This window comes from Balaenoptera acutorostrata, chromosome 14, assembly GCF_949987535.1.
Source record: "Balaenoptera acutorostrata chromosome 14, mBalAcu1.1, whole genome shotgun sequence".
NCBI lineage: Eukaryota > Metazoa > Chordata > Mammalia > Artiodactyla > Balaenopteridae > Balaenoptera > Balaenoptera acutorostrata.
In genome coordinates, this window is record NC_080077.1 from 49,406,705 (window position 1) to 49,430,099 (window position 23,395).

At 44.0% G+C, this 23,395-nt stretch overlaps 1 protein-coding gene across 3 annotated transcripts in view; it reads left to right on the forward strand.

Annotated features, from left to right (window-relative positions):
- The window catches only part of TRAF3IP2 (TRAF3 interacting protein 2), a 41,110-nt gene that overhangs the window by 15,680 nt on the left and 2,035 nt on the right, over positions 1–23,395 (forward strand). For 2 of the 3 annotated variants that reach the window (XM_007190711.3, XM_057527902.1), the window contains 6 exons: positions 7,390–7,582; positions 11,229–11,407; positions 13,469–13,557; positions 17,259–17,327; positions 18,411–18,527; positions 22,307–22,381. In XM_007190711.3, the coding sequence (XP_007190773.1) occupies positions 7,390–7,582; positions 11,229–11,407; positions 13,469–13,557; positions 17,259–17,327; positions 18,411–18,527; positions 22,307–22,381 (722 nt within the window). The remainder of the gene's footprint in view (positions 1–7,389; positions 7,583–11,228; positions 11,408–13,468; positions 13,558–17,258; positions 17,328–18,410; positions 18,528–22,306; positions 22,382–23,395) is intronic. The other variant, XM_007190712.2, reaches the window with a different exon arrangement.

The window sequence follows — 23,395 nt, forward strand, 5'->3', positions numbered from 1 at the left end:
AGGCCTAGGATCCTGGGAGTGAAGATAAATGATGAAAGGCAGAGAGGAGAGAACTTGGACAGGAGAAGGGAATAATTCACAGAAGACTTATAAGCAGCCAATAAGCATATGAAACCAAGTTTACTATTACTGAATTTGAGAAATGCAAAATTTTTAAAGATGTATTTTTCCCAATCAGGTGCACAAAAAGAAAAGAACCCTGGGACAACATCTAGTGTTAGTGGGTTTATGGGGAAATGAACTTTCCCATCTACCCTTGATAGGAATATAAACTGGTACAATCTTCCAAGAGACAATTTCACTATCAAAATTTTAAATGTGTCCTCTTTGGTCCAGTAGTCTCACTTGTAGGAATCTGTCCTATAGACACATTAAATGAACATATAGAAATACCTGAATGAGGATGCTTGTATTAGAGTAAGAATAAAAACACTAAAATGCCTATCAATAAGGGGACAGATTATCGTAAATAATTATAAATTAGTAAATTATAAATAATTATCAAATTATGTTATAAAGAATATACATCATTGTAAATAAGTTGTGATTTATTTATACCATAGACTACTAGGCCCCTGTTATGTAGACTAAAATACACACTCTGACATAAAAAAGATTAAGGGAGAAGCATGAAGTGTTGATCCCATACATGTTATTTTTTTTTATTATATATGTTAAAAACTCCATTAAAAAGTGTGTAAGATGGCCCCAACTGTTAACTGTGATCATGGGGGAAGGGGAACAAGGAATTAGGAAGAGACAGGGAGATTTTTCTTCTAACTCTACATAATTTTGTTGAATTTGTTAGAGCAAACAGGCATTACTTTTATAATTTAAAAAATAAGTAAAGGGACTTCCCTGGTGGTGCAGTGGTTAAGAATCTGCCTGCCTAGGCAGGGGACACGGGTTTGAGCCCTGGTCCGGGAAGATCCCACATGCCACGGAGCAGCTAAGCCCATGTGCCACAACTACTGAACCTGCGCTCTAGAGCCTGCGAGCCACAACTACTGAAGCCTGCATGCCTAGAGCCTGTGCTCCGCAACAAGAGAAGCCACAGCAATGAGAAGCCCACACACCGCAACGAAGAGTAGCCCCGCTAGCTGCAACTAGAGAAAGCCAGTGCGCAGCAACGAAGACCCAAAACAGCCAAAAATAAATAAATAAATAATTTTTAAAAATAAATAAAAGTTAAAAAGGAAAAAGAAAAGTAAGGGGCATGAGAGTGTACAGGTGGGCTCAGCCTAATCCACCTTGCATGTGCCTTGGTCCTGGTTCCCAGGGGCATCTAATCACAGGGAAGAGGGTCAGGGTCGGGCTGGGTTTGTCAGGGAAATTCAGTGCTTACAGTTTTTCTTCAGGGCACTGCAAGCCCAAAATATTTATGAAGCCTCCGATAGCAATGGCTCCCAGGAAGGTGGCTCTGAGGATTAAATGAGATAATGTATTAAAGACACTAGGAAAGTGGCTGGCTTGTAGTAAGCTCTCAATAACTAGCTGCTCTTAGTTATTATTGCTATTATCTAAACGGATCCTGTAGCCAGCCCTGTAAAGTACCCCTCTACTTCTAGATCCCCCTTGCTGGCACAGATTTTAAGCATTCAAAGCAGGTGTATAAATCCTTAGTTTCATGTCAGGGCTGTAACTGCATTTAATTGCCAACAAAACCACTTCAAAAGAGCTGTTCACCTAAGTGATGCTTGTGCAGTTGGAAACCATGGCTACGTGGTTCTACTCGGCTTTAGAAGAGTATTACTTCCTCATCCATTAATGAAAATATAAATAAATAATGATCACCATGCAAATGGCATACCTTAGCCTTTGCAAGTTAAAGCAAAAATGGTTACAGGTCACCCCTTTCATGTCAAAAAAAAAAAAAGTTATCAAAGCAGGTGAAAACAAGAAGTGGGAAAAGACTGTTTCTTTCCTTCCCCCCACCCCCGGGAGAAGTCAACCTCTTACTGCCTCAAAATCCTTCCACTGAAGGTCACCAGACTGGAGATCATAGCTATGCAATCAAATAAAACCCATGACGCAAATAAATTGGGAGAAAAGAATGTATTAAGTCTAAAAGACTCTTATTTTACTGTAAAATTCTTGCTTTCTCTACCAAGGAGACTGAATAAAATAAACCTGTGGACACATGCCTACTATTGCTCATATGGACCCCAAAGAGTGATTATTTGTATGCTAGAATGCATGCAGAATTAAAAGTAAGGAAAAAACAAACCAGATGGAAGAGATGATAAAGAAAGGTGTTGCCTTTCAGGAACTACAGCTGTTCACAGCTGTGGGAGTTCCTGTAATAGTTTATGCTGGCCATTTTGTTTTCCTGGCTAAAGTGATTGCGTTATATCATCATGTCTTTTGACAACTTGAAAATCAGATTTTATTTTCTCTCTCATAAATTCTTTTAATACCATTCTTAATAAGGAAGAAAAATGTTGAATGTTTTGACTGATAAGTGGAAAACCTCGTTTAGGATTTGGTTTACAAATTCCAAGTGGTCAAAGCCCAGTAACACAAAGACCGTGTGTACCCAGGCCAAGAGGATCATAAGATTGACAAGTAACATACAGTTCTGGGCACCTATTCATGATTGTGCAAGATTTGTATTTTTATTTTGTGATTAACACTGCATCAGAATCTAGGAGTTACTGTGCTAACAAATCACTTGTCTATCACATTCTACAGAATGCACTCTCTTTATGGAATTTTAAGCATGAGGACAAGTCATTGGGGGAGATATTTTAGGCAGTGATTCTTAAGTCTACCATGTAGGTGGCTGCTGGCTTGCACACCTCTCTTACGCACTGAGTGTGGGTTTGTGTTTCCAAACACATCCATAGACACACAGATTTCCTCTTTCTCTCTCCATTTGTTTTGAGCTACTCAGGAGAACTATAACCTATTTATTTCTATTCACCGCCTGCCTAGCCATAGAGGTTCAATAATATTTGTTGAATGAACAAAAAGAAATCTGTTCCCTACTTCCTGGGAAAAGGAGTGATTCCCTAATCGTGAGTAGAGACTTTGTGACATCAAGCCTTGGAAAGGCCACCTTTACTTGTCAAATGGGAGAGCAGAGGAAAGAAAGGAGGTCAATGAGATTTGGAAACAGACCTTGTTCATTCATTTATCAACTTATTCAACAAATATTTGCCCAGTTCTCTGCTAGGCACTGGGTGTGCAGGGGTGAATACAACACACATGGTCCTATCTTTGCGGAGTTCACAGTCTACTGGAGATAAGTCTATAGATAAGAAATCGGCAAACAAAATAACAAAGTGTACGTGTTATAAAGGAAATAGCCAGGTGTTAGAACAGACATTAATAGACAGGATGGTGAGAGGAGACCTCTTTGAGTAGGACACGTGTGAGCTGAAATCTAAAGGAAAAGAAGGTCCGGGAAGCAAGGAGTTTGGTGTAGTTAATGTACCAAAAGCAAGCGAGTGGGGCTGGAGCAGGGTGAGCAGGGAGAGAATGATATGCTAGAAAATGAAGGAGGCAAGGACTGTGGTAAGGAATTTGGATTTTTTTTCTAAGTTAAACTTCTTCTTTAGGAAAACAAAAAATTGAACCCTATAATCCTGAATAAGGAACTTAGAACAGTACTTGGCATGTAACAAGTACTCGATAAATGTTAGCCATTATATATATAGTACCCAGCTAAACTAGCAAGCCTTGGTCAAAATAGTGAAACAAAACTATCAAAATTTGAGCGATGAAAAGACATTCATTTACCCGACAAATACAGATTTTATTTCACAACTTTTCCACACAACAAACCAAATTCCAGACAAAACCAGTCAAGTTCCACTTACAAAAAGGAAACCTTGGGCTTCCCTGGTGGCACAGTGGTTAAGAATCTGCCTGCCAATGCAGGGGACACGGGTTCAAGCCCTGGACCAGGAAGATCCCACATCCTGCGGAGCAACTAAGCCCATGCACCACAACTACTGAGCCCACGTGCCACAACCAGAGAAGCCCGCAAGCCTAGAGCCCGTGCTCCACAACAAGAGAAACCACCGCAATGAGAAGCCCACGCACCGCATCAAAGAGTAGTCCCACTCGGTGCAACTAGAGAAAGTCCACGTGCAGCAATGAAGATCCAATGCAGCCAAAAATAAATAAATAAAATAAATGTATTTTTAAAAAAAGGAAATCTTATTTTTGATTGACCCTCTGATATTCAATATTTCTTTGCTTTAACAATCAAAGGACAGCATAGAGAACTATATTGTCAGTACCCTAATTTCAAAAATAGATGAGGTGGATCATTTTCATCTGCTCACACAAACCAGTGTAAGTTTTTATTACAGGTGGCCATTTCAGAAATGAGAGTTACAGCTAATCAAACACTTAGCCCACATGCCTTAGTGATTTTAATGATATGATTGGTTGCTATGAGACAAAAACCTGTTGTGTGAGGAATAATCTGTTAGAAATCATATGTCCTTGATTCAAAGGCTTTTGATTAACGGCACTAACATCCGCCTTCTGGAAAAGAAACAAACCCTATGATTAGAGCTTGGTAGTCCTTTTAAAGCAAATAAAACCTTATTAGCCACTTTTTAATGGATATGGGAAACAAGAATGGCTCTAAGCATTAAAAACTTTCAAGGCCACTGGCAACGTTGCTCCTCTTCTCCTTGTCTTCTTTCTTCCTACTTCCAGAGAAGTAGGAAGAGGATGCACACTGAAAATACCGCAAATGGATAGCAGATGAGACATAGACAGTCTAGAAGACCCAAGACCTACCAGGCAGATTGTGCAGTGCTCCATGGCTTCGCTTGTGTGCGTGTGTCAAGTTGGCTTTGTAACTCTTCAGTCTTCATTCATTCATTTATTGAGCATCCCCTGGGTGTCGGCACTGTGCCTGGAGATGTGGTGGCAAACAGACACAGTTCATGCTTTCACAGAGCTTAGAGTCTCGTACGGAAGGCAGGTAAGAAGGTGACAAGTAAGAGTCATGCTTACTTACACAAACATGATAAGCGTTAGGAAGAAAATAAAATAGGGAGATGGGATTTGAACAGGTGAATCCACTGGTGAACAGGTGATATCTGAGCTGAGCCCTGAATGTCGAGATGTTGATCTGTAAAGACACAGGGCAAAACATTCTGAGCAGAGGGGATGGCAGACTCAGGGTCCCAGAGGTGGGGACTAGCTTGGGGCGTTCAAGAAGAAGAAAGACAGCCAGGATAGCTGGGGCTTGATGAGCAGAGTATAATAGGAGATAAAATCAAGAAGGGCAGAGACCCGATCATGCAAGGTGGATTTTAAATGCAATGGGAAATCTCTGGAGGGTTGTATCTATAGCTGGTTTTGTAAATGGTCCACTCATACAAGACACCTAAAAACATGGCTGGCCTAGTGACCTGATAGCAGTGGCACTTTGTACCCTGTTCTAGCTGTGGAAAAGAGCAGCAGGAGAGACCAGCCCTGTAGCCCTGAAACTCCAACTGGTGAGCTGGACCCCTTGGAATGTGTCTGACCTGCCCCAGGAAGGCTGTAAAAACAAAACCTCGGTGGTCTATCTTGTTCTAGACCATAGGGGGCTCTGTGGTCCTGTCTCCCCATTCTTAGAGATGCCTTCCATGTCCTGGTCTTTATCAGCCAAGGGGCTGGGATAGACCCAGTCAGATCCTTTTATCCTCCTCCCTTTTATTAAGCCCCTAATATCATGACCAGGCTTAAGCAATAGCAGGGCAAGGGTCACGGTCAGGGCTGGGAGACAACCTGGGTTAAGAGGGGTGTGGTCAGTTTTGCCAAAGGAAGCAGGACAGGAAGGACCTAGCTGGTGTCACAGGTCAGAGCAGACAATAGACTAAATCCAGGGATTCTGACCATGCTTGAGAGACTGGCTTGTGCACATTTCCAGGGTCACCCAGCCAAGTTTCCTGAGTCCAGACAGTGGGGCCACACTAGTGAATACACGTATTATTTGTCTTCTGTACTTGAGGCCATAGTCCCCTAGATATTCCCAGGAAAACTTCAGTGGTTGCTGACTACTTACCAAACTAGAATAAAGTTCTTAACCACATTCTCGCTCTCCGCATTCTGGTTCGAACCTTCTCTATCTGTTACTTTCTTGCTCACTTCCTAGTTTTATTTCACTTTACATCCCGGCATGTATCCTACCTACACAGCAGGCAAATTGGTTATTATTTATATAATCAGAAAAAGAATAAAGACCAATAAATATCTTTTGAAAACCAAGGTTCTTTCTTGCCCTAACTAGCTATGCCTCCTCGATCATCCAAGTTCTTGCTTGGGCAGAGGTGGCAATGCTTGGATTACCAGGACATGCTCATGGTTCATTTTGCAGGGTTGTCCACCTGGCTCTCTCCAGTCCCTCTCCAAGCTAGGCCTACCCCTAAGATATATCAAAGCTCTCAGATTTCCCACACCTGAGCCCCTTTGGGCCTGGACAGTTCTCCCCCAGAGCCTTCCTCTCCCACCCTTCCTGTGTTCCCTTGCATGCCTCCTCTGACCTTTGCTTCTCTTCTCTCACCTGGTCAGGCAGGTTGCCCTTCTTCCTTTGGGACTCTGCTACTCCTGGGTCTGGCTGGGACCAACTTTCTCCTAGGTTACAAATTCATATAAATCACTGCCAGGCCTGGCTTTGCTCTGAGACTGCCCTCTTCTAACTGCCCTGGCCCCAGGTGCACATAGCCTTTAGCAAAAGAGGACTGAGAAAGTTGGGAGGTGTTGCCAACTGGTTGGCTACTTCCCAGAGGTGTGAGCCAAGTTTTCATTCATTGACTTCTTCTTGAGGGATTGGTGTGTGTGTGTGTGTGTGTCCAGGGAAGGAAAAGAGCAAGTAGTGATTCTGTATCTACCCTTAGGATAATTTCTCCTAGCCTTGGGTTCTAAAAACTTGGGGAATTATGGTAGGAATAGTGGTGATCTGGACCCCTTGGGATGTATCTCACCTGCCCCAGGAAGGTTGTAACAGCAAAACCTGGGCAGTATATCTTGTCCTAGACCAAAGGGGTCTCTGTGGTCCTACCTCCCCATTCTTAGAGATGCCCTCCAAGTCCTGGTCTTTATCAGCCAGGCAGCTGGAATAGGCTCAGTTTGGATTATTTTAAGCATCTTATTTAAATAGGGGCCTATGTGGAGCTTTGTGCTTTCCAATTAGAACACCAAACTCATGATTTCACAGACATTTTTATTTAGGAAAAAAATAAAAACAATGACTCAATTTCATGAAAGAAATCAAGTAAATAATAGTACAGAAATATGGCAAACATCTTAGAGGTGGTAAACATTATCTGGAACCCTCAGTTGGTATCAGGACAAAAATTTGCACTGAGCTTACCTCTCCTTTCACACAAAGGAGCTAGGGTCAGCCTTCCCTGTTTTCTTTGCTGTCTTTACCTGCAGATGGCCACGACTACCCTCGAGCAGCCTACCAGCAAGTGATCCAGCCGGCTCTACCTGGGCAGGCCCCACCTGGAGCCAGTGTGAGAGGCCTGCACCCTGTGCAGAAGGTCATCCTGAACTATCCCAGCCCCTGGGACCAAGAGGAGAGGCCTCCACAAAGAGACTACTCCTCCCTAGGGCTCCTGAGGTATCAGTAAGTACGATGGGGCCAAATTTCAAACAGTTCTAACATGAAAAAGAATGATGCCAATGCAATCAAAATGTATCTAAACTCTCTGTTGGTTTGCTACCCAGGCTGCTGACCAAGTCACACACTGGAACGCCCCACATAGACTTTTCAGGTCAGGAGGAAAGGGAAGCTGGTTGATAAGAATCTCTTTACCAGACACATAAAGCCACTGGTGACTAGTCAAAATGCTCTTGAAGGAAAGGCTCTTAAGATGCTAAGTCACACCTGCTTCTTTTACTTTCAGATCCCCTGGCCTTTTAGCCCACGAAATAGGTTTTTAGTTTTACTATGACTGACTTCCAAAGCTATGAAGTTCTTTTTTATATCCCTAGTTTCTACACCTGTTTAAGCCCATTTCTTACTTTGAAATTTTAAATTCAATTCGCTTTTAATAGAAATTTAAAATAACCTGTTATTTTCTTTTGTAATAAAAGAATTCACACATGTTGAACACCATTATTAGGTCTTTCCGATACTTCTTCCAGAAAAACAATTTTGGTTTTTCTTGACTTTAATTGTTTAATTGTCTAATTTAATTGTCTAATCCTTTAATCATATTTCTCTTCATTGTTCTCTCGTTTTTTTATAAATTTATTTATTTATTTTTGGCTGTGTTGGGTCTTCGTTGCTGCGTGCGGGCTTTCTCTAGTTGCGGCGAGAGGGGGCTACTCTTCCTTGTGGTGTGTGGGCTTCTCATTGCGGTGGCTTCTCTTGTCGCGGAGCACGGGCTCTAGGTGCGCGGGCTTCAGTAGTTGTGACTCGCGGGCTCTAGAGCGCAGGCTCAGTAGTTGTGGCACACGGGCCTAGTTGCTCCGCGGCATGTGGGATCTTCCCAGACCAGGGCTCGAACCCTTGTCCCCTGCATAGGCAGGCAGATTCTTAACCACTGTACCACCAGGGAAGCCCCATTGTTTTCTTTTGACTTTTCAAGTTTTCTTTTTCTCTTAATTTATAGATCTAAAATATACAGGAACAACTCATGTAAATGGAGCTTCCTAATTTATGACAAAATTGGAAAGAGAGTAGATAAAATGTTTGCTCTTGCTCAAGCATGACTTTTATATACCACTCAGGGTAAATCTATATTCTGTTTTGAGAACGGAATGAGATATGAAGGTCCTATTAAAGCAGTTTTTTTCAGAAATAGAGAAATCGGTAATCAGCTCAAAAAGTTTATTGAAAGAAAAAAGCCCACTCTATTTACAATGGCAGATAAGGCACATCTGCCTTTCCTCTTCACTCAAAAACTGACAAGCCCTCAGATTTTCTTTGCAGACAGATGCCTTATTTTTTTAAAAACAAAATTGCATGGAATTTATATAATGGAATTAAGTAATGATTCACAGCCAGATAAGCACTCTTGCAGAAAAAATATCTAAAATTCCAAGAAAACAAACAAAATTTAAGCATCTTTATGTTTAGTGTTGAATAGGAGAGACAATAGTAATTTTTAAAATAAATGTTTATTTTGAAATAATTTTAGATATACAGAAGAATAGCAAATGTAGTACAGAGTAATTGCTTTTGTAACATCAATTTAAGCCTGCTATGGTCTCCTTGGATTTATTTTATCATTTTAAGATAATGAAAAATAAGTACAGGTAATGAAGCTAATTCCCCTCTTACTGGTCTTTTGAAAGAGAACCTTAATACAGAAAATTTACTTTGTCATTACTCTCCATGATATTGTTTTATATGAAAGTTTTTGAATATTATCAAGGCCTTAACATTGCTTTGTCAAATGAGTAACCGTCTTTTATAACAACTAAGCAACTTTGGGTACAAAGGCATTTAATCCAAAAAGAATATGGAACTGGATCCCCATTAGATGAAGGCATATGTCATAAAATTTTTTTTCTATATTAATATAAAATAAAAATAACTTCCTCAAGCATTCACAATTAGAAATATAATATAGTTGATGGGCTTCCCTGGTGGCGCAGTGGTTGAGAATCTGCCTGCCAATGCAGGGGACACGGGTTCGAGCCCTGGTCTGGGAAGGTCCCACATGCCACGGAGCAACTAGGCCCGTGAGCCACAATTACTGAGCCTGCGCGTCTGGAGCCTGTGCTCCGCAACAAGAGAGGCCATGATAGTGAGAGGCCCGCGCACCGCTATGAAGAGTGGCCCCCACTCACCGCAACTAGAGAAAGCCCTCACACAGAAAGCGAAGACCCAACAGAGCCAAAAATTAATTAATTAAATAATTAATTTAAAAAAAAAAGAAATATAATATAGCTGAGATTCTGTATAATTTTATTTTAAATCTTGTTACATAGGACTTTCAGAATTTTTTTAATACTCTTTTGGGTATGAAATCATAAGCAACAATCTAGGCATATACACACAGATTTTTATATTCAAAACTTTTGTAAAATTTAGAATATAAAACAATTTCAAACATAACAAATAACAAACATTCCTGTTCCCACTACCTAGGTTTTTAAAAATGTTAACAATGCCACATTTACTTCGTATTTTTTTGAAGAAATAAAACATTACAGACACAGTTTTAGTCTCCGTATCAGTTAGAATTCAGTTACAGAAAACAGAAACAACTCTAGCTATTGTAAACAGAAGGGATTTAATATAGGGGATTGGGTACTTAACGACATTGTTGGAGGTTGGAGGAACGAGTTTTAGGCTGGGCTTCCAGGAATGATCCCAGAGCAACGTCACAGAACAGGAGACCAAAGAGGCTGCTTCCTCTGGCATGGTCAGAGAGGCGGAGGGTCAGAAAGCCACCACGGAGCTCTCCATTCTAGGCCATGCTCCCACAGCACAATCCAGAGTCCGGAAGCTGCCACCACCTCAGCTACTGGAAACATTTTGTTCCTGCTAGGTCTGCAGTGGCAAAAAACGGATGCCCATGCCCTGCCCTTGACACTGTGAAGCTGTAACGGGACACTGGGATGCCTCCTGATGAACTCGGCACCTCATGACAGACAGCCCTTAACAACAGAAACCACAGAAGTGGCAGAAGCATGGCCTCCATTTCCGTCTACCTTCCAAATCTCACACGAGGGCATCTGGTTGTTCCTCTCAGCAGACTGTTCATGGGAATATTTTGATGACCAAAATAATAATAAAGATGCCATATAATAATATGGTACAAACCTCTTTAAAGGGTCTTCAAAATCAGATTTTCATTCGTACATTAACATAGATACTTTTAAACCTACATGGTCTTTTCCATCTTTTGAGATATAGTTAAATGTTATGTATCGTGAGCTAAAAGTTGTCTTTTTATCAGAATGCCTAAACGCCAAACCTTGTATGTCACCCATTGTATTACTTTGTTTTGTTGGTGATCTTGTCTGATCTGTACGAGAGACTTATCTTCCCCATTAGACAGTCCTTAAATCGAGAAGTCAAATCCTTCTTCCGTCTTTGACCCCTAGCACAGGCCCTTACAAATGGCAGCCAGCCAAATTGCTCATGGACCAAAATCTCTGCAGAAAAAAACCTTGTCCTTCTGGGTCAGGAAAGAAATGGAGGCAGAGGAGAGAGATAGCTCACTGGTATTTCCCATAGTCATTAAAGTCTTTCTGTCCCCCTAGGTTTGTGTTTATAAAACATGAACATTTACTGTGAATGTATTCCTTTCCAGAGACCGGCTTTACAACCAGCCACCTCACAGAGCTGGTGTTCCTGAGGAGTCCTTGGAGTGTCCTGCAGAGTTGAGACCGCAGGGTCCCCAGACTCCATCCCCAGCTGCTATCCCTAGACCCCCAAGTAACCCTCCAGCCAGAGGAACTCTGAAAACAAGCAATTTGCCAGAAGAACTGCGTAAGTTGTTTGCAATGTTGTTTTTTCCTTCTTCTTGTCAGGTCTTATACTTTAAGAGTACTTGATGATTATTCATCCATAATCTTGGATATCTCTCACATACTACACAGTGAAATGAAATTTCCTTTTTTGCTTTTTGTTAAAAAAGTAACCAGCATTTTGTAGGACTGTTTGTAGTGATCCTGACACTACCTGCAATACTCACAAAGTGCTTAACAACTAGATTTTCTTCAACATGTACTCCAACAACAAATGACCCCCACGCTTTTTCCTTCTTCTAAATGATGCTCTTGAGTGGATTTGTCCCTGGATAGATTGATTAGATGTCCATGTGGTATTGGCCAGGGATCTAGCGTCTCGCCAGGGATCTAGCGTCTCACCATAAATTAGCAGCAGCCTTCAAGAACGAGGTCATTTCCTGTGGGAATAAGCAATCTTGTTTGGAAAAAGCAGTCTCACATTCTCCATACTGCTTTACAACCAAATGCAAACTAAGCCTTTTATTTAAAGAAACATTCGACTAAGTGTCAGGTGATGATGCTTTTTCCACATTTTGCAGCCAGAACCAGAAATGTTGAAATATCACCAAAATGTTCTCATATTAAGGTCTGTCAGGACAGTAAGTTCCAGAAATCTTAAGAAAACAGTCACTACTTGTGAAATTGTTACATTCTGCTGTGCTTGCTGGAATTCTAATAAGCCCTTTCCAAATCTAGGCACTGCTTTGAACCAAACTTAAAATTAAGCCCTTTGCATTTGTTAATTCCAACTGGGGGAATCCATGCTCTTTGGTCGTTTAAGGCTCTGAAAGATTTCTATGACAATTATCCATTGTTGTTTTTTATTAAAAATTTTTGTTTTAATCTTCTTAAAATCTTAGACCTTTAAATTTCGAGCATTTCTGGAGAATGGAAGATGTTAACATATAGTCTGGGTGTCAGTTTATAGACCATATTTATCCTACCATAACCTATAAAGGGAGTCCTAAAATTCTTACAGAGGAATTGGTTGAATACTAGGTGTCGAGAAGAAAATAGAGTGCCATCAATATGCCTGGCTGCTTAAATGAGTCAATATGACCATTGAACATACTTCCATTTGAGAGGTGTGCTTCAAAAAACAAGAGCCTAAGCGTAGATAAGTAGGTTCTCTCCAGCCCCTGCTTTCTTCTTCACCCTCTGCCCCAGGGCTTCCTGAGATGTAGCCAGTTGATTCCAGACTAAAAGCCAACACAGAGAGATTATTCATCTACCACATTAACACGCTAGCCAGATAATTTACCCAAGACTTTAGCCTGGGAAAACACTGGTTCCCACCCTGACTGGGTTAGGCTTATGGGCACAATCCCATCTGCTGCTCTAGGCTGACTCAGGGAGAAATAAGGGAGTCAATGATGCTGGACCTGCCAGAGGCGGGCTCTCTCCTTCAAGCTGCTGAAGTTCTTAGTAATGTTTCTGAGCTGCGTTTTAGTCTACTCCAACTTCCTGGCCTTTCCCCCACCAGTGAGGGGAGGAGGGGGAGGAGGGGGAGGAGAACCACTTTCTCCCTCTCCTCACTTGCTCTTGTCAAGTTCAGGGCAGTGGAGAGCATCATGAGATCAAAAGAGGACGCTGCTGGGTGGCCCCTTAGCAGGGCTTAACTTCCTGGCCTGCTGTGAGAGTATTTTGTGGGCACAGAGCCAAGTGTCTCTAATATACCAGGGGTGGCCTGATCTTAAGGCCCTGCAGGTTCTGGGTGATGGATTTTTTTGTTAACGCATCATGTGGTTTTTCAGAAGACCTCCTCTGCTTGTCTCAGCCTGCCAGAACTCTCTCTCCTTTCCATGCACCCTGAGCAGTCTGCATTCCCTTGGACAGACCCCCCTGCCCCTTTGGGCCTGCAGATCTATGTCCTGAGGACAGCAATTCACCCTGCTGTAGCCATAAGCCCTTAGACCACTCCCATCCTGAGGCTTCCCTTCATTATTCTAGAAGGACAAAAGACATTGCATACACTTTTCAAGTGTGGTTTAGAGTAGAATTATTTGACTAGTTTCTAATAAATGTGAAAAATCTCTCTTAGGGAAAGTCTTTATCACTTATTCTATGGACACGGCCATGGAGGTGGTGAAATTTGTGAACTTTTTGTTGGTAAATGGCTTCCAAACTGCAGTAAGTATTTTATCCAAAGAGAAGACTGAACAGTTAAAGTGAGTATAATGAAAAGAAAAACAAGAAAAATTGTAAAGAGCTGTTGATGTTTTAAGCTATGTTATTTGATTTACGTGATTATGAACTAAATGCTTATGGATTTAGGTAATTATTTTCTAGAGTTTAAACTACCCAAAGTCTCCAGCATGTTTTTCCTGCATGCCTTTTGCGCGACCCCGAGTGCCTCCGAACAGCCAGAACGGCGTAAACGCTGAGCATGTATGCAGCTGGCGCCCGGCCTGAAGAAAACGCCAGGCTCTCGCTGCACTTGACATCTTTGCCCATCCTCACCAATCATGCCCGCTTTGGTTATGCTTCCTGTGGTACAGGAGGCTGCAGGCTTCACCAGGTCACCTACTCATCTTACAAGGTCCTTTCGTTCTGCACTGGGTTGTGAGGTTTGCAGTGGAGGCCCCTGCAGCCTGGGGCCCCGCTGTGCAAAGCTGCTGGACCACACTTTGCTGCAGCAGCAATGCTTCTGGACGGGGAGGTACCTGGCCAGGTTCTCGGCTGGTCTAGGCTAGTTCAGGAAGGTAGACACCCCAGCCCTGCAGTTCACTGTGATCTTAGCCTAAGAAATCTCAGGAAGCACATGCACCTCAAGTCCCCTGCCGTGCTTTGAAAAAGCTCAGCTTAAACCCATGTAAGTTTTCCTTAGGATAAATAGAGAACCACAGGAGGCTGCTTGGAGGACTGACTTTCCTCAAACGCTGAGATCGCTTCTCTTCCTTCCCAGAGACCTCCTCTGGGTATTTAGGGCCAGTCAATTCTAAAGAGTGGTGAAAAATTAAGGGAAATACCTACAAATAGGAATGTTGAAGGATAAAGGATAAATGTTGTCATTTAGTAGCTAAATGTCAATTTTAAAGATTATTTAGCATTTCTAACAAGAGTTTTATTCAAATTTTTTCTTCAGTCTATAATTCTTTTTAAATGGAAGTACATGAAAGTTGTTAAAAGTATACACTTTATACACTTCATGACTTTATACACTTCATGACTTCATGACTATATAACTATATGACTATATAGAGACCAACATTTCAATTTCTCATTTCTGGGATAAGAAACACTGTGGCAACCATGATATAAAATCAAATTACAAGACATAAGGTCAACATTTCAGAAAAGATCTTACTTTTGGTCCTTTCCAAATAAGCATACTGCTTGTCTCTGGAGAAGAGGACAGGTTTTTGTGACCTTAACAATCAGGGGCTGCTTAGGCCGAGTTTAAATTTGTCCTTGACCCTCATCACTATGAAGCCTGTGGTAGAATCCCATAGCCCCATCCTGGACAGCTAAGTTACTATATGGATACATCAAGATCCCCTTAGTGGAGAAAAATAAACTTAATGGGTAATTTAATAAAGGGACAATTTTCCAAAGTTCTAGGTGAGTTTTAGGGAATCCACAGGGAATAAATAGTTCAATATCCCAGGACTAGCAAAAGCAGGAGTTCCTACCACCCTGAGGTCTAAAGAGGCAAGGGAACAGTGACGCCTGCAACCTAAAGGGGGTGCTGTATTGGCTGGCCAGGGCCTCCACAGAGTACCACAGGTGGGGGAGCTTACACAACAGACATTTATTTCCTCACAGTTGTGGAGGCTAGTAGTGTAAGATCAAGGTGTCAGCAGGGTTGCTTTCATTCTGAGGTGTTTTCCTTGGCTTGTAGATGGCCATCTTCTCCCTGTGTCTTCACCCGGTCTTTCCTCTGGTCTTTCTTTATAATCTCCTCTTATAAGGACACCAGTCATATTGGATCAGGGCCCACCCATAAGACCCCATTTTACTTTAATCACCCTTTTAAAGGCCCTATCTCCAAATACAGTCACAGTCTGAGGCACTGCGGGTTAAGACATATGTTGAGACATACGAATTTGGAGGGAGGCGATTCAGCTCATAATAGTGGCTGGGTGGAAAAGTTGGCCTGACAGGAGCTGTGGATTTTAGTAGAGATCTGGAGAGACTCATGGAAGATCTCCAGCACATTGTGCCGCCCAGAATGTCCACCTCCATAGCAAGGAAGGAATTAGGTGCTGGGGTAATAATGAGAATGACCATTTATTGAGTACTTACTTCATGTCTGGCATTTTGATGCGCCTTTTCCACGCTAACTCATTTTAATCCTCACAACCACCCTAGGAAGTAGGTTTATTAACCACATATTACAAATGAAAATATTAAGACTTAGAGAGTTTCAGGAACGTTTCCAAAGTCATGCAAGTGGGAAGGGCAGCAGCCAAGAGGAAAGCCAAGCTGCCTGTCTCTTCTCAGCCCTGACATCACATTGCTTCTCTCTCGTAGCACAGAAATGGATAATTGGCACAACCTCGGAGAGCTGCAGAAGCTCTCTCCAGATTACCTAATGTAGCCACTGGCCATCGGACATTTTAAAGCAGGAATCATCCAAACCAAAAGGAAAGCCATTCCATTTTTGATGTTCCATCAGTTAAAAAGAAAAACATTCTGAACTCATATTTGTACTATATGTATCTGAGTTTGGTGTACACAAGGCAGGATCTTGTTCCATAGGAAGCTTAGAACTAGGTTGAAGAGATAAGACAGACATCAATGAGACATTCAGTAAATGAAAGAATGCTATAATAATGTGTTCAGTGTCCAGTACCACCAGTGGTCACAAAGGGGTAGAGTTCATTAAGGTGAGGAGAAGGAAGTCAGTGTGTGAGGAGGATTCACAGAGCAGGGGGGCTTGCACTGTGCTTTTAGGGTGCAGGGGACACCAATGTGGGGAGTAAAGTAGACAGGACATGTGTGGAAAAGAGAGGTAAGCCTGGATCACGGGTGGCACAGAAGCTTGCTGCATGGCTGAGACTTGACTTGATGGGCCCTAAATGGCGGCATAACATTTAGGACAATTGATCTGGGAGCAGTGTGGCTGAATCAAATAACCCCTCTTCAAGGACACTCTCCTTGTATTACCCATTCCCGTATATAATCCCTCTTCCAATCAAGAGCGCCTTGTGCACAAACACACTGCTCTCTGGCTGCAGAACAAGGCTGAACTCAGGAAAGGCCTTCTTATTTGGTCTTCTGTAAAACAGAAAGTAACTGGTTTTTCTCCCCTTCGAAGGCTTGATATTTAATACCAGTCTTTTCAAGGCCCAGGAGTTCTACTTCTTGACTTTCATCATAAACCTTTCCCCGACCATCTCAGTAATTGTTTTTGTGACTGTTTCTTGGACTTGTTTCAGGTTTCATGCAATCCTTTCTAAATATATAGATCGAAACTGGACATAATACCATAATAATGACCTGGCTAATGCAAGCAAAGTACCATGTCGTATCTCAGTACGCACATACTACACATCCATTAAAATGCTCCAGAATCATGTTTGCCTTCCAAATTACAGACATATATATATGCATATGTTGCTGGCTTACATGCAACTGGTGGTCTACTATGTCTCCTAGATTTTTAAAACATAATTACAAATACTAAATACTCAAATGCCTACTAATCTTGAAATAGGAAACATTTTAAGAAAATTGTATCTTGATTTTTAAATTTACAGGCTCCTCCTTGCAAAAAGCGTTAGTGACTTTTTCAGTCTTAAATGTATATAGCTTCCTGTGCTTTCTCTTGCTTTGCATCTAGACAGAGCTTCTCATTAAGAGTCACTTTCCACATCTTTTTCTTGTAGATTGACATATTTGAGGATAGAATCCGAGGCATTGATATCATTAAGTGGATGGAACGCTACCTTAGGGATGTAAGTACTTTCCAAAATTCTGAACTTGTTTTCTGGTGAGAAAGACAATTAGCTTGTGGAGTTATTTTATGAAAGAAGCACTGGCATACCCACCAAGGCCAAAGCTGACCAAGTCCCAACAAAGCTTCCCTTGTTGGCAGCCGTGCAAAGACTTGGAAAGGAAGGATGGGGTCACCCTCCTGGACATGCACAGGCAGGAAATAACTGTCGAACCAGACACAGGTGGTTGATAACAATCACAGCAAACAATTTTTTGACCAGAATAGGAAAGGAGGAAATGAAGGCGGGGAGTGGGGTGGGAGTGGCAGAATTCAATTGAATCTGAGGCCACCCCAAATGTTTTGTGGGATCAGGCTGAAGAGGTTTCCAGGGCCGCCTCACAGGCCGTGCAGCACATTGCCCACACACCCCCAGCCCCCGACGCCCCCTCACAGCCTTGTGATTTGTTTTCCACTGACAGAATCTATACCGACCACTGGGACACTTTGTGCTTTAACAAGATAGAAATTGATTGCTGCCAGCCTGTCCGTGTCGGCCGCCTCTTTCGGAGGGAGCGGTGGGGGACAGAGTCTCAGCAGGCTGGGGTTTTGAGGCTTTTCCTTTTGTCTGCAGCCTGATGTTTGCTTTGTGCTGCAGGGTCTGCTCCTCAGCAAGCAGGGCAGTCAAGGGTGCAGTAACTGACAGCTTAGATCCTGCTGCCCGAGGGAGGGGGTTTACATCGTTGCCGTTGCAGAGCCATTTTGCCACAATGCATAGTCACTTAGTGATTCCGGTTTTCATTAGACATTTACTGGCAATGGTTGTAGAAATCGGTGTGCAGAACCGCATCCATTTAGGAGAGCCGGAGCCATTCGCTCTTGGTGTTTGAAGGGAGCTGGGGAGGGAGACAGAGGGGAGGAGGGGAGGCGGGAGTCTGCCTGGGCTGGGGCCGTGCCTTTCACTTTCTGCGGATGGAGGCCGGCCCCCCATCCCGCAGTGTATCAGAGAATGCTCACAATCCTGCTGGCCGGTCTCCAGCCTGCCGTCACCAAATGGACCGCACTCCACACTTCCATAAACATGCTTTCTCCCTCTCATTAACAGAAGACAGTGATGATAATTGTAGCAATCAGCCCCAAATACAAACAGGATGTGGAAGGTGCTGAGTCGCAGCTGGACGAGGATGAGCATGGCTTACATACTAAGTACATTCATCGAATGGTGAGTGAGGAAACCACAGCACCTCGGCGGCCCTGGGGCCTCGGAGTCAGGCTCTTTCTTCTGTGAAGGCCTGTCCTTCACCAGAGGCCAACTGAGGAAGGCCAGCTGATGGGTGAAGAACCCCCGCAGGAGAGGCGGGTGTTGGTTCTCGCTCCGCTTACCTTCAGGACCTGGGGCAAGTCCCCACATCTCTGGGACTCAGTGTACATCTCAGTAACAGGGAGATTAATCTGTGATCTCTAAGTTCCAAGATGCTGGAAAGCAGTGCTTCACTGGCTTGGTTGTTTATCAACAAATGTGAAGTCTGGGAGGTGCGGTGGGGTGGCGGGAGACAGGGCTGTGAGGGGAGTGGATGCCTGCATCTGTGTCCTGCTCTGTCCCCTGCCTTTTCAGAGAGCCAGAGTAGCACAGCCAAAAGGACACCGCCTGTTGTGTCAAAGAGACTGTTCAAATCCAGCTTCCTCCTGTACAGGCTGTGTGACCACCGGCCAAAGGCTTAAACCTCTTTGTGCCTCCATGTCCCTATTCAGAAAATGGGTCACTAACACCGCGTTGTTGTGAAGACTGGATGAACTAATGTCTGTGGAGCACATGGCACAGATCAGATGCTCGGTCAAGGGAAGGGATGGTTCTAGCTCATGATACATGAGCAACACCTGAACTATGGGGGCCTGGTCAAACTAAAACCAGGGGGAGACATTTATAGGAAGTTTGACTTACGCAGCATCTGACAGAACATTCTGGCTGAAGGTATCACCAGCTTTGGAACTGGCTGTGTTATGGGCAAGCAACCTCCCTGCTCTCCATGACCGTATAGACCCTGTGGAGACGGTGCCTGCTTGACTAGGACGCCGGACTAGACTTGTGACTGTCACACTCTCCTGTAGAGTCCCTCCAGGTGCCCATATGTGCTGGGGGCTCTGGGCCTCCCACCCCACCCAGAGCTGTCTGCCTTTCTCAGGCTGGTTTACCAAGGATTCTGAGACTTGAAAAGGCTTGAAACTCACTGGACTAGAACTTGTAAGCTCCATTTCAGCTCGAACATTCCACAAGGGGGGAAGGCACCTGGAATGGGCATAAAAGGTCACTGATTAAGACAGGAAGATGGGGCAGGAAGCAGACACGGCCCAGACGGAATAAGTAAGCAGCACCAGGCAGGAGGCAGTCAGGCGGTCAAGGACATGCAGCTTCACCTCAGGGGAGGCGGACTGAAATCCAGGTCTGTCCTGTGGGTCGGGAGCACCGGAAAAAGGCAGGCTGGCTGGGTGGGTGTTCCCCATCTGGGTCTTCAGGGTCTCTGGCTCCTCTTCTACCAAGTGCCGACCACTTACTTGAGCTCAGAACCAACCCAAAGCAAAAGCCAAGGCAAGGTAGGGAGGTCAGAGAGTGAGGTCAGGGAGTCAGGAGATAAGCATCCCTCCTATTCCATTCTTACCCAGCCTGACAGACCCTGGTGGGGCCCAGATGAGCCACCCTTTCTGCCCTAAAAGGTCATGGCTGGCTCTGGGTGCTGCTACCCCTTGGCTGTCTGCGTGGCCCCGAAGCTCTCATCTCTAGGAACTGCCCGTCCCGGGGCCGACAGCTCTTGCGTGTGAAGGGCTCCAGGTCCTGTCAAGCTCTGCTGGTGTGTGGTGACGCCAGGCAGTAATAGGCAGCTGAACCTCAGGGCTTTTCTGACGGTGCCCAGCCATGAACCAGATTGTCCCCAAACTTGGTCTCTTGGGGCAACAATGTCTCGGGCCCTTCCTCATCACTGGAGGGGTCGAAGAGGCCAGCTGCAGAAGTGCCTTCCTGCCCACCTGGCTGACTTCCTGGTCCCCTCCAGGCAGCAGGAAACTCCAGGACAGAGAGAGCGAAGAGGTACCCATAAGTAACTGCATCATAGAGCCAACGGCTCCCAGAAGGCCCATCTCTGGAAACATAAGAGACAATAAAAATGCACCGCCGCCGGGGTAGCGTAATGGACAAGCAAAATTGTACAGTATGCAGTGTCCTGGAAGTCAGGGACTAAATCCAGTTCTTCACTTTTAACTTACAAGCCCTACACCCTTCCTCTCACTTGTTTGTACTCATGTGGTTGGTGCTTTTAGTTGCACCTCACTCGGGCCATTTTAAAATATGCCTTTGGTGTCGTCTTCTGATTTTTAATGTGAGATGGCTCTGAGAAAACACCTCATGGACGGTTTGTGTGTGTTGTGACTCTGTGTGTGTGTGTGTGTGTGTGTGTGAGTGTAAGAGTGAGTGTTTATGAGGCTGTTTCTATGGTGATTTCAGTCATCACCACTGTCACTTTCTTCTCTGTTCTGTTTTTATTCCCATGCATGGTGAAGACTTCTCAGTTATAAAAATCAGTTGGAAGATGAGATAGTTGGGAACACATAATTCCTCATCTCCTTTGTCATCAGATGACTGAAAGCTTTGTTCTGGTTACAGGATTTGGAAGACTCTTAACTCCTCTCACATTGAAAATTCTGGTTTTGATAGAGTTCTTGGCAGCTAAATCTTGTGGGGCCACCACTGTGTCAGAGCAAATTGGAAGTAGTGTGGGAAACCTAAAGCTTGGCAGATGAAGCTTTTCTCATTGACCTCCTAGCCTCTCCTCCCTCGGCCTCCCTCGGCCTCCCTTGGCCTCCCTTGCCCTCCTGTGCTCCGGCCTCAACGCATTACTAGCTGGTCCCAACCCCACAAACATTCCTTCACACCTCCAGACACTTGCTCATGCTGTTTCCTCTGCTGAGAATGTTCTTCCCCTCCCCCCATTTTCCCTGCCTGACCAAATTCTTATTTTCTTTTAGTATCCAGATGACAACCCCCTTGTAACTCCTTCAAGCCACTGGTGTAGAAAAGGATGGCCCCCACTGGGCTTCCACAGCGATTTGTTCATACCTTTCACACTGCACTGTGGTCGGTAGTTTTCCTTTCTGCCTGCTCATTAAACTGCTGGCTTTGTGAGGATAGGAATTATATCCATGGTGTCTGGTAAACTGGTTCTCAAAAAAAAAAAAAGGATCCTGATTTGTAGCATTTGCCCATTTCCATGGTACAAATACTCTCACATGGCCGATTTCAAGCTACCAATGTGAAGTCACTGAACACAGAATTGGGAAGAGATGCACGTGAGTGGCTTCCGTGAACTGCTATGAGGCAGCTCAGCACACCCTGTAAAGTATCCTAGTCCTTGAAACCCCCAGTCCAGCACAGAGCATGACTTTTTTTTTTTTAATCTCAAATAGGTTTTTTACATATTTCAAAAATATTTGACAAGTGGTTTTCAATAACAGTAACAATAGTTCCTTTATTTTCTTAGATATTCTATTCTTTCTTGTTCTCTTAGGTGTTTTATTTTCTTACGTATTTTATTTGGAGAAGGGGTCCTTACCAGACTGTCAAAGGGACCCATGGCATGAGAAGATAAAGAGAGTGTCTTTAGAAGATTGGGGAGAGACAGAAGCTGTTGTTAAAGATATGCACAAGATGGAGAGTCCAGTGCGAGCGCGACCAGGGCACTGGGGTGCGGGGCCTGCCTTCACAGCATGGCGGGGAAGGTGGTGGTGCTGGCCGGGCCCCCTGACCACAGAGCATGACTTTCAATAGGCCTTTGATACATGACGGATGAATGAGCAAATGGCATACACGTGTGATGGAGAGTTTAAGATTATGAGTGTGCGGCACTGAAGGAAATCAGAATAAAAATCCTGTGCGGGCTTGCATGATCGTAGGTACCATTAACTCCTCATCCTCATTCCTGAAATTAATCCTTCAAGTGTGTTCTCTTCCAGATGCAGATTGAGTTCATAAAACAAGGAAGTATGAACTTCAGATTCATCCCTGTGCTCTTCCCAAGTGCTAAGAAGGTAAACAAACAAACGGTTTGTTTGTTATCTGGGACTTTAAGTGGAAAAGCTTGTCAGCTCTTTATCCATCCTTCGAGATTGCAGTGTTGCCAGAAAGATCAACAGGTTGTAGCACTCAGTTGACCAGCATGAGTCAGGAAGGTTTCAGAGCTTAACCTGATAGACCCTCCTAATTGTTCAAGCAGCCATCACACACAAAGAAGTAGTTTGTGTTTTAACTCGTGAGACGAAAAGAGACTGTTCATCTGATACTTCTTATCTCTTGCACATAAAAGTCAAGATGTGTGCATTTTTTGCAGGCTGTTCCAAGGAAATGTTTTGTTGCACATAGTTCAGCTCTCAAAGCTGTAGAATGCGGGAATTAAACCCATACAGTTACCGAAGGGAACTTTGCTGTGGGTCATATGAGGGTTTTTTCACTGGAAGGGCAGGCCAGCAGATTTGGAGAACGGGGGCAAAACCATCTGAGGCCCCAAGCCAGGCTTGGAGAAGCAAAGGCAGCAGTGTAGTAAACATCTTGGGAGCCAGACCACAGCACCCTGAGCTCAGGCCCAGCCCCACCCTGGAGGATCCCTAGATGTCAGGACTGCACTGAGACTTCTGCCCTGGGTGAGGGAGGGTTCCATTTATGGGAACGGGACCCCTGGGGTTGCGCAGTTCACAGCCTGCCAACAGTGTGCTTTCCATCCCTCGCCCAGGCGGCTCTGACTGCTTTCACTGCAACATGTTCTTCCTGGTCTCCCTGTGTCCGCTTTGACCTGGTACAAGCCATCCTCTGTCCTGCCATCAAACAAGAACATCCGAAATGTAGATCTGATCTGTCTCTGTCCAGCTTAGAAATTTTGTGGTGGTTTCCTACTGACTACAAGATCACATCGGTCTTCCTTAGTATGGCGTGCTTGGCCCTTCAGAAGAGGGCTGTGCCGCTTGCCTGGCCTTCCCTCGTGCCACCGTGTGCACAGATGACACTACACTCTGGGCACGGTGGCCTCTGTCAGCTTGCCCTCACACACG